At 39.6% G+C, this 12,030-nt stretch overlaps 1 protein-coding gene across 1 annotated transcript; it reads right to left on the bottom strand.

Moving 5' to 3' along the window:
- Positions 1-539: 539 nt before the first annotated feature.
- On the bottom strand, positions 540-11,581 carry LOC148065509 (ras-related protein Rab-37). The gene is made up of 9 exons (XM_087808560.1): positions 10,872-11,581; positions 9,608-9,718; positions 7,411-7,452; positions 5,689-5,755; positions 5,462-5,514; positions 5,175-5,240; positions 3,835-3,891; positions 3,686-3,762; positions 540-1,963 (listed from the first exon to the last, which is right to left on the bottom strand). Exons 1-9 carry the CDS (start codon positions 10,980-10,982, stop codon positions 1,858-1,860), a joined length of 690 nt encoding a protein of 229 aa, XP_087664686.1. The 5' UTR covers positions 10,983-11,581; the 3' UTR covers positions 540-1,857.
- Positions 11,582-12,030: the final 449 nt, after the last annotated feature.

Raw genomic sequence — 12,030 nt, 5'->3', positions numbered from 1 at the left:
CCATTTTTATCCCTTTTTTTCCATTCCCTGCAGTTTTTGTTTAAATTATATTTAACATATTTATTTAGTATTTAAAGTGATAGTTAACCCAAAATGAATTCATGTTCTACTCTACCCTCATGTTGACTAAGGGTTTGAGATTCTTTTCTGAGTAAAACTTTCTTTTTTAGAGTCCTAGGAAAAAAATACATCCATTTTAATCTATTGACTTTGTCTTTGTCTTCATCTTCGTCCAAAAAGACACTTAAAAACATCCAAATACCCCCGTGGTGCTCGTCTGTAACGTTCATCTTGTATTGAAGCCTCGACATGAGGAATTGTTCCGAAGAAAATTAAATAAATCTATATTTTAGAATAATCCAAACCCTTAGTCGAGATGAGTTGAGATGAGAAATTGAATTTAATGTACCTCCAATTTGATCAATAAAAGAAAAGTCCAACTATATGTTGATGGTTTGATCATAGTTTGCAACCACTCACAAGAGTTAGTATACACTGCAAGCAATCTTTGCCAAAATGACCACACATAACATGACACATAACATTATATTTTTATTACATGACCCAAAAATAAAACACTGACTATGGCTCTGCTGATCCACAATTATCAGGGTTTCGCCCAAATTACCATTCGTAAAGTTACATTATTTCGGATCCAGTGATTTATTTGGGAAATCATGTTGGAATTGAACTGGAATTAAAAGTTCACAAACACCACTACAAGTTCATTTCACTGTAGTTTTACAAAACACACAACATCATCTCTGACGTGTAAAAACTACAGCTTTAAAACTGGAGTATCTGCTGCCACACAGTGGTCCATCTGCCTCACTGCATCCCTAATAACTGCACAGACAAACGACATGAGAAAAGGAAAAACCTCTCAAAATATACCCTTTATAGATCTATATATATATATATATAAATTATGATTACAAAGCACGTATTCATGGCACTTTGTGTTCACTGTGATGCTTCAACTGAGGGACAAATGTGACACAGAACTGACATTTAGCTGAAAATTGGGGCACCATTCTGGGTCTGATTTTAGGGATTATATTGCGTTAAATTAATCAGATGGTTATTAGAGTATACAGTATTGGTCTGATTTAATAGATTTAAAGATCAGTTTAGTAAACAGTTTTTCTTATCTTTCTTTTAGCGATTTAAATCTAAAATAATGCCCTTCACCAACACCATACTAAACAAATGATTGTTGTCTTTTCTACCTATTTTATCTGAAACGTATTATATGAATACTGAGGTTATTGGCCATTTAAACAAGCAGAGACCAACAGATATGGAAGCAGCACATGAAACGAACACAGCACTTCCCACACATCATTTAAAGACACACTAACGTCTGACAAGAGCAGGTGACCTATAACATGATGGACAGTAGACAAGGTGTTGCCTTGGTCTTGAGTGTAGGTGGGAACACCTCTAACCAGCCAACTCAACGCTAACAGCAGAATGCAAAGGGAGATGGAATATTTCCAGCTACTAGATGAAGGTAAAGACTGCGAGGTCAGTTGAGTAAATGAAGAAACGTCGCTGAAAAATGCTGTATCCATGTGAATGATGGTGTAAAAGGTTCCCTGCAGATGGATACAGCATTGTCAGTCTCCTGACACAACTATCACCACAAGGACCACACGGATCTCTACACACTGATTTAAATTCACATTTGAGAAAGTCAGAAGAACTGTGTGGCTCAGCAGCCCAGAGGATGGCGCCTCTCCGAGACAGAGCTGTGATTGGCTTTTGTCCTCGAGCTTTTCCTGTTTGTGATCGTGTGTGTGTCTGTTCATGCGTGTGTGTCGGTGTGTGAGAGAGAGAGAACAAGATCAGGAGCAGCTAAGCATGTCCACAGCAGTTGGACTTGTGCTTCTGAGACTCGATGTAGTCGTGGATCTTGAACTTTGGGTCGCTTGGCTGCTGAGTTGCTTGGTGCTTCAGCTCCCTGATGAAGAAGGAGAAAGTGGAGTAAATGAAGATCAAAGTGCTTGACTGATCAGATATATTGATGGGCTGAATAGCAGAGGTTGACAACTAAGCAATAAAAATATACAAAGTATGATAAAGTAGAAATCAAGAAAAAATCTTGTTACTTTATCACAATTATAAAAGGAAATGAGAGGAACTATTAGGTGAGAATTATGTAATTTATTATATATAATCTAGTCAGTATTATTCAATAAAAATGATATTGAAAAATTATAATTGAAGAGAAAAACCTGTTGCCTTTAAAAATATATTAAAAACAATCAAATCTAAATGAATCTCATGAAGAAAATACATATTTATACATATTCATTAATTGTTAATCAATACAAATAAGAATGGTAAAACATTAAGGGTTTATGTTGTTAAAAAGTATAATGTATTTAAAAAAAAATCCAAATTAATTCAATCAAATTTTGTTTAAAGTGCAAATTTATAGAATCTCCCACTTTAGAGTTTAAACTACACATAATAATAGTAGGGGAAAAACAGTCCACCAATCACAATACAATAAAATAAATTAAAATGGAAATGAAAGAAGTGGCATTCAAAATTGTATTTTTGGATTAAGAAATCAAATAGTTGTCAAAAATGAATTAAAAAAGGAAAACAAAATAGGAAACTATCAAAACACCAAGAGCTCCATAGAAACGCTTTTTAAGGTTTCATGAATTCATTTGTCTTCTTGCAGGTATTTCTTCTCCAGCAAATTCAAATGTAGAAAAAACAGAAACAGCTTGAGTGGGCTGAGAAGCCTTGAGCGGGAGGACGGCTCAGAGCGCCTCGAGCAGAAGAGTCGGGCTCCTGCAGACCACCTGTGTCGTCTCCTCAGCAACAACACTTTGTGTACTTCCTGTGTGCAGCAGTGAGTCCGAGCCCAATCCCATCATCCCCAGTCGACAGGAACAAACCACAAATTACATGGAGCTACTGATGGTGTTACTAAGGATGTCAGAAAAATGAAGGTGTAGGTGTTGAAGATTAAAACATAAACCGCTCAGTGAAACGCTTCTGCTGCTTATGCTAGAGCGTGATAAGTACATTTCCTGTCTTACATCTGACAGTGCAGTTTGAGGTTAACGAGTGTGTGCGACGAGTTACATCAAATTGCTGATGAAAACGTGGTTGGTGAGGGAAGGGGTTTGGATCTATTGACAGATAATTACTATATTTCGGTTTCATCTGGGAACTAAGAATTAAATCTGGGGTCCCTCAAGAGTCAATTTCAAGCCATATTATTTTCAAACCAAGCTTGTTTGAACACACAGGTTCATCCTGCAGCTGTTTGTGAGATAATGAACAATAAGAAAGTAAAGAGTGAATTCAGGGTGAAGAGGGAAAACCAGCAGATGGACGCTGAACAAAAAAGAAGCTATATTTAGACAGATGAAAACAAGCCAAATATTTCACATCCTGTTCCATTTCTCGGACTCTTTTAAAGACAGTTTATATACATTTGTTTGCCATGATAATCAACTTTCTCTCATCACTTTTGCCTATCAATTATATTGAAGTTCTTGTCAATATATTAAAATATTTATAAACATTTATATTTAACATTGTCCATATTTTAACTGCCATAGCAGCTTAAGTTAGTTGTTAAATCATTGACAGCAAATCCAAACCTTCCAGGCACAATAAACCTGGAATAACAGGATCTATTGTGTACTGTGAGACTCACTTGGCGATGGCGAGGAAGGCCAGCTCCACATTCACTCCCGTCTTTGCACTCGTCTCCATGAAGGGAACACCATACTCCTGATGAGGAGAAAAAACAATGGAGGTGTGAACAGACGGAAGATAAAAGTGTAGGGTCATGACAAGTCCTACCTTTGCCAGCTTCTCACCGTCTTCTGTCTTCACCACCCGCTCAGCAGCCATGTCTGCCTGAAGGACAGCAAAAGTCATGAAAAGCCTCCAGATCCTCCACAGCTCAGCTCTAGACTGAAAGGACTTCCACCTCAAGCAGAAGAGCAATGCTGTGGCTCTCACCGCCAGCGATCTGATGCGCTGCTGGGTGACATCTGTAACCCTGAGGAAAAGGCCAAATGCACGCTGCTCCACCAGAGGGAGCGTGGAGAGATATAAGAGCTGACTGCTGCTGCTGCTGGCAATTAAAACGTCTTTTACCCTCCGTCACGAGCATTGTGAGGAAAACCATGAAGGCTCAAAGGGAGAAATGAGAGATGTTTGTTTTGTAGGTGTCACAATGACCAAACCCTGATTTGTTTACTTGCAGAACATTCATTTAAAAGCTCCCGGGCTGCTGACTAACAACCGCACGCTGATATTCATGTGTGGAGAATGTTAACTGAAAGTCATTCTCTTGAGAGGTCAAATGTATTTAAAGCGTTCATTGTAGAGTTCTGAACGTTAAATATGTTGTAATGTCATTTTTAATAGGAATAAACAATTTAGTTACTTGCAAAGAATATGGAGAATAGAATTAACACCTGACGTATAAATTAAAAACGATGTTTTCTTTGCAAATAAATAGTATATATTTTAGTACCACACAAAATTGACACCTAACTTTAAAAAAAAAAAAATTGTATAAATATTTGAGTTATTTCACCAATGAACCTGTTCTTAATACACTATAAGGCACATTGAAAATACCTTTATTGTCTAAAAAATTGACGTTTAGATTTTGAAGCTGTTGCGCCTATTAATCCAAAATACTTTAGCTTTACATACCACCCTATAAACGCATGTTGTGGCTATGAAACATTGTTCTGGACGTTTTCAAACCAGCAAGTTCCAACCATTAAGTAAAATATTTTAAATATTTATATTTATATTAGCTATATTGGGTCTGAGCTGAAATCTACCATGCTGTAAAATGTTGTAATTCTTTATATTTCTAAGATTAAATCTTGCTCCTGCAAATACATAACCATGTATAATATAAACATAAACATCAGGACATTGTAATGAAAAGAAAATAATAAAGATATTTAAATAAATCCATGCATTTAAATCTCAAAATGTTGGTTTTGGGGTGTTAAAGAAGATAAATCTGCTCTGAAGAAAACAACAACACTGATTCACTCCTGAGGTGGAAAATATTTTGCAGGTCATACATACTGTGAAAGAAAATTCAAAGATTGAAGCATCATCTGATTTTCTTTTTACCAACAAATGGAGCACCTGCGGTAAATTAGACTTACCTTGTTGCCGAGCAACATGATGACCACATCCTTCTGGGCGTAGTCGTGTATTTCAGTCAGCCATGCCTTGAAGTGCAAGAAAGAGAGAAACATGAGACAAAAACAAATATCAGCAGCTGCTTTCGTCCATGAACAGTTTTATTGCTTTTTATCAGTGTACCGTGTCGCCACGCAAACAATATCATCACGTCTGTTCTGAAGACGGATGAACAAGTACAAAGAGGATGTGGAGCTTCACGGACGACACAGGAAGTGATGAGAAAGGTGGGAGGGGAGAAATGTCATACCCTGATGTTGTCAAATGATAGCTTGCTGGTGATATCATACAGCAGAAGTAACGCTGCAAAGGAAGCAGGAGAATTATGTTTGCACTTTGATTGTTATTTGCACACACACACCCCCCGCACACACAATAATAATAACAAGTATCTCCACCAGGTTGTCTCCAGGCCTACACTCCTCCTTCCCACACACCAACACCATGAGGAAGTGAAATAAATCAACTTAAGGTTACCCTGGGCATCTCTGTAGTAGGCGTGCGTTACGCTGCGGAATCTCTCCTGGCCAGCTGTATCCCAGATCTGTGAGACAAAGCACATAATGAGCAGCAGCTGACCACTCGAGATGTTGGTATTAGAGATTGAGGTGAAAATGATGGCTGTAACGATAATTATTAGGTGATGGTGGAGAATGAACTATGGAGATGATTATGGTGTCTCTGTTGATGATATTTGTTGAGGGTGATAGAGGAGGCGGTGGTAGATGAGGGTGTGGTTGTGATAAGGATTTTAACGATTATTATTTTTGGATGCATCATTTGATAGTGGTAGATGATGGAGGTGATAGAAGATAAATACATTGATAAGGAGGTTAATGATGGAGGTCATAGAAGATAAAGACAATGATAAGGAGGTTGATGATGGAGGTGATAGAAGATAAAGACATTGATAAGGAGGTTGATGATGGAGGTGATAGAAGATAAAGACATTGATAAGGAGGTTGATGATGGAGGTGATAGAAGATAAAGAAATTGATAAGGAGGTTGATGATGGAGGTGATAGAAGATAAATACATTAATAAGGAGGTGGATGATGGAGGTGATAGAAGATAAAGACATTGATAAGGAGGTTGATGATGGAGGTGATAGAAGATAAAGACATTGATAAGGAGGTTGATGATGGAAGTGATAGAAGATAAAGAAATTGATAAGGAGGTTGATGATGGAGGTGATAGAAGATAAATACATTAATAAGGAGGTGGATGATGGAGGTGATAGAAGATAAAGACATTGATAAGGAGGTTGATGTATGTCTTGATGGAAAATGTCGGGTCGATATAAATAATGGAGGTGATGGTAGAGGTGATGATGGAAGTTGACAGTGGATGATGTTATTGACAGAGAGGGGATGTAAGTCTTGTTGGAAGATATAATAATTAATATGGTAGCTTAATGTCGTGAAGGAGAAGGAACACAGCAACAGTGGAATATTTACATATGGAATATCCAAAGTCCAATTTTTGAGAATTACAATATAATAATGTAGGATGATTCAATTGAATAATTTAACTGTGGTAGTTGACAGCACGAGCATAGGAGATGATGACCATTTTAACAAGTGTTTAACGTTTAAGCGTGGTTGCCAAATCCAAAATTTGGACAAACAGATAGAAAAGTCAGATAAATTGAACCTAAAATAGACAGTTTCAATATATACTTCTTCTTCTTAGGTGAATATACATTATGCTTGGCCTGTGTGATTGAGTTTGAACTCGCAGTTTAATAGATAAACCCTGAAAGTAACTCCAGATGGCTGAACATGAACTTCTTCTTTCCTCCACCTAAAACTCCAGTCAAATAAAGAGCCTAATAGAGCAACTCTGTGTTTCAATCCCTTTGGTTACACAGATTAGCCGTTTCAATTTCTCATTCTTTGCAAGGCTGATATTCATAATGGAATTTTAAAGTCAATCAGATTTGCCATCGCGTGAGGCTCACGCATGAGGAGAGAGGATTTACTTAAGCTTCAGGAGAGGAATCTAATTTTGGCCTCCTCACTTAATTTTGAATGAACATGTTGTGATGACAGACAGACATTTTCCTGCCGGCTCAGAACCCTGCAGAGTTATTAATCTTTCATGCCATCATCAGTCCACTTCAACTATTGATTACCGTTTACAAACGGTCATTTGAAGATTTGAAGGAGTCGTTTTTTACACTAACACCTTTCTTTCTCACCTGCAGCTTGACTTTCAGATTGTCCACGTCCACCACTTTATTCTGTGGATGAAAGAAGAGCCGTGAGAGCAGGACAATGGACCGTCAGCTCAATAGGAATGTGCAGCAAAGGGACACGAATGACCAGTTCTTCAGTAGTTCCAGAGACGACACAACATGGTCTGCTGCTGGCAGGGAAAGTAATTTGAAGCGCTCAAGCAACAACAAGGATTTAGATTTAATTACACAACAACTGGCAGCAAAACAACCAACACCCCGTTAATTTCCTGCCGCGGCGTAGGGGTGCCCTTTGATTTCCTGTTGGGCAGAGATCTGCCTAAAATAGTTGAAGGTTCACTTGCTCATGATTTATTTAAAGAGAACAATTTTTTAACAATACTGTGGTTCTTGTGTTGCTAATTTACAAACAGGAAGTAAAGTGTTCTTAACTAATGACTTAACTACTGCGTTTAAACATAATGAATGATGTTTATCTCACAGCTAATTATTATATGAATATGAAAAAGATATTAAGCTTCAAACGACAGGTTTTACTCCAGTAAAATGATGGTAAAAACTGTGTTGTTGGATGTAGCTCTGCGTTTGTTTATTAGCAGATGATGGCTACCGCTTAAACCAGATATAATTCATTATAATTTCTTCCCAGTTGTATAGGGATCTGTTTAAAAGCATAATTTTAGATGGGACTGAAAGAAAATGGGCTGACCTGAGAAAGTAAGTTCACATATAGTCTTCCTACGGTTTAATGGAGTCACAACACAAATTAAAGTGGAGTTCAAGTCATCAGTACAAAGTCACACGACACTGGGAGCGAGCGATTGCAGAGATGATGCAAAATGAGGTCACCCATGTTCAAAATAAATTCAGATATTCCCAAAACACCCTTTCCTGCCGTTTATGACCAGATGTGACTCGCACATGTTGTGCACAATATTGGTGATACATGCTTTCATCGAGCCCGACCGTGATGACAATGACAGAGATGCACGTTTCACAGTCAAATTGCAAACAACAAACGTTCTGCTCAACTTCCTCTGAGCTCTCGATCAGTGACAGGTCACCACCTCCCTGCACAGCCCTACATGCATGTGTGCATGCAAAGAATTTTAGAAAACTCATGAGAAGGAAATAGCTGCCACCTGCTGGATCCCCAGCCTTGACGAAGTGGACATGGTTCAATCCCTACATTAGTTGCCATGGTTTTCCATTTTCCCCCCAATTATGACGGAGAGGAGCCTGCATGCTGAGTAACTGCTACGACGAAGCTAAGCTGAAAATAGATCGGCCATGTTACAAGCTGCCATAACAGCTCGCTGACTCTTCATCCACAAAAGACAAGCTCAGCAATATCGTTCAAATGCTTTTCACCCCCAATATTGGGAGCAGTTTCCCTTTCATTAGAATCAGAATAAAAGGGTCTACAAACAATTATTCTAAATGGAACATAAATGTTTCCTTTAATCACCACTTCCTGTGATTATCAATGGAAATAATACGTTGTCATTTATTTGTCCAGTTGGAAACATAACATTACTTTAATATTTTAGAAATAATATGTTGAGAGACACAATATGCATGTAACTACGACATCCAAGTGCTAATTGATAACTTAGTCAAAGGGATAATTAGCAAAAGAAAGCGTCTTTAATTCTCATTTTACACAAGACAAAACTAAAATAGCATTGAGCATTAGTAATAGAGGCTGAATTTATGACAAAAAATATTTAACTGAAAAAAACCCATAAAAGTCTAGACGTGTAATAATGCAACAACAAAGTATTGAAACTATTCATTAGCTACAGCAGAAGAGTTGAACGATGACAAGTATGTGTGGTAATGACATGTTGCTGAACACTCCACGCCTACACCGCATATAAGCAGTTGACTTGTGTTCCACACTCTGTGACCAAGTGTGTCTGTACGTGGCAAGTCGTGTGTGTGTGAGCATGTGTGTGTGTGTGTGTGTGTCTCCCAGAACTGCAGCCAATCTTTCCAGGAGATGAAGAACGTGGGCAGACATCCTCCAGGACACTTATGAGAGCACACAAGTGGTCTGTGAACTCCACTGATTTGCCAGAGGATTCGTACTTTTGGTGAGCGAGTGATAATCACTTCCACTTGTAACAAGAATGTGACACAAATCAAGTGACAGCAGGAATAATGAATTAGTGGATGATTCATTCTGCGTCCCTCTCACCCTGAAGTCGATCCCGACCGTGGCAATAAAGTTGCCTCCGAGAAACGCTCCGTCTTTGAATCGAACCAGGACGCACGTCTTCCCCACAGCAGAGTCTCCCAGCAGCATCACCTGCACAAGAGCCCAGAGCGACTACAGGTTAATGATCCGTACCAGAGGAGGAGATGAAGACGACAACACACTCATAGCATAAATCCCTATGCCACATGAACAAGCGTGATATTTGAAAGGTCTAGTGTTATGCCTTAATAACCATTTTTATTCCATTTCTTCTTTGTTTCTCCAGTGTGATGCCTGTTTAAATTAAGTGAAAAGTGAAAACACCACATATTTAAATTGAGGTGAAGAAGAGAATATCAAGTCATGGCCAGGGGGGCCAAATCTGGTCACCTGTTCATTGTGAGTTTAAATGGCTATATTTGGCTTAAATTTAAATGCATAACTCACATAAAGTGAAGCAAAACAACGAGTTCATGTTGATACCATGACCCGACAATGTGCTTTAACTCATGGACTGGTTCAATGTGGGAATCATATTCATGGACCGAACTTCATTTAAAACATTTTTCCACTAGTATACAGCTTTATTTTTAGGGGTAAACTTGACTGACATGAGCGTCTTGACATGTCAAGAGTCACAGGGTAATTTTCTTTTCAAAACAAAACACCTTTTCTGTTCGACCCGGTAACAAGCTTTGTGGGATGAAGACATTATTTTTTTTAATTTTTAGAAAAGCTTGCCACTGTTCTGTTGCCATAAAATAAACTCAAATTGTGCTTTTCTCATCAAAACAAGAACACAGCGACCCTGTCAAGGTTTGGAAATGTTGCACCATCGAAACGTGATAAGCGAGTTGTTGTATGTTGCACAATGTTGTGTATCATGCCACTTGATAAAAACTAGGGAAACTGACCAGATGACTGGGACTCTAGTGTTGGGTCATGCCTCTGAGAAAGAGTCTGAAACAAACATTGCTAAAGCAGATTAGATGTGTGTTCTTTTGGGGGTCTCAGCTGCCTCCATGTGGCAAACAAGATTGAACTTTTATGGGCTGTTAAATTGTGGGTCCAGGGAGGGGGGGGGGGCTGGTCAGGAGCAACAAGTCCACCCTCAGCAAACATTTGGGCGGATGAGGATGTACAGCTTAGACGCACTTGTGACACAAACCTATCAAGTTAACATATCCTTCAACGTGGCCATTGTTGAAGCGAGTGAACACAAAGACACAACAATCCAGCACAAATAAAAAGGAAGAATACACACCTTGAAGGCAATATCATAATACTCGTTAACTGAAGCGCAACGTTCCAGGACATATTTGGATGTCCCGTTCTTGGTCTGCTTCTCCGTCAGCGAGGATTTCCGCGCAGACATCGCGAAGTCGTTGAGATCAGAACCACAGTCGTTCCCCGCGCGGCGCGTCTGAGACCCTCAGCTCGAGTCTCCCTGCAGCGGCTGCGCTCGCATGCTGGTCTGGTGCTGCTCTGGTGCTGTTCTAGTGCTGCTCTGGTGCTGCTCTGGTGCTGCTCTGGTGCTGCTCTGGTGCTGCTCTGGTGCTGCTCTGGTGCTGCTCTGGTGCAGCTCTGGTGCTGCTCTGGTGCTGCTCTGGTGCTGCTCTGGTGCTGCTCTGGTGCTGCTCTGGTGCTGCTCTGGTGCTGCTCTGGTGCAGCTCTGGTGCTGCTCTGGTGCTGCTCTGGTGCTGCTCTGGTGCAGCTCTGGTGCAGCTCCGGGGGCTTCACGATCCTCAGCCCAAATATTGACGCTCGACTCGGGGAGGACCAGACCGGAGCGAGAGAGAGACGCTGAGCAGGAGCGGCGCGGGTCTAAGCGTATGCCTCCAGAGGAGGCGAGGATGAAAAAAGAACCGGCCGGAAACACGGGTTCGCACGCTGGCGTGGGCAGATCCACGGAGGAACTCGAGAAGATTTCAATATTAAACGCGACTCCGATGACATGCGTCCATACCGGTCACCAGCGTCCAGGCGACTGACTCATCCACCACAGGTGGCGCTCATGTGAGGTCAAAGGTTGAACACCGCAACCCTCAGAAACGTTTTACGATTACCATTTAACTTTGCATTTCAAATTAATAAATAAATAAACTATATATAAATGCCACACTATTTTTTTTTCTTTACCATAAACTGACAAGATGCCCTTAATTATAGACATATTAGTGATTAAAAAAAAATAATAATCATTTTATGGGGGCATTTACAGAATTTAGATTCTAATATAAGTGTTTTAAAATGTCTTTCACTCCACACTAGATTGAAAAAGTGTCACTCCATCTTACTCCTTTATTTTCATGTCTTAACAAGAAGGATCTGTCTCGCCTGCAGTTGAGTCAGAACTCTGCAGCGAGAATTCTGACCCGCTCCAGTAGAAGAACTCACATTTCTCCGATCCTTAAAACTCTTCA

The sequence above is a fragment of the Callionymus lyra genome, chromosome 15 (genome assembly GCF_982586985.1).
Source record: "Callionymus lyra chromosome 15, fCalLyr1.hap1.1, whole genome shotgun sequence".
In the NCBI taxonomy this organism is placed as follows: Eukaryota; Metazoa; Chordata; class Actinopteri; order Syngnathiformes; family Callionymidae; genus Callionymus; species Callionymus lyra.
This window is presented reverse-complemented; position numbering and strand designations above follow the sequence as displayed.

Excerpts from the sequence above, each read along its gene's own strand:
- LOC148065509 (XM_087808560.1), bottom strand. The coding sequence starts at position 10,982 with ATGTCTGCGCGGAAATCCTCGCTGACGGAGAAGCAGACCAAGAACGGG. Across the intron at positions 5,515-5,688 it reads CTACTACAGAGATGCCCAGG|CGTTACTTCTGCTGTATGAT; the intron begins GTAACCTTAAGT and ends CTTCCTTTGCAG. Across the intron at positions 3,763-3,834 it reads ACGGTGAGAAGCTGGCAAAG|GAGTATGGTGTTCCCTTCAT; the intron begins GTAGGACTTGTC and ends TCTCCTCATCAG.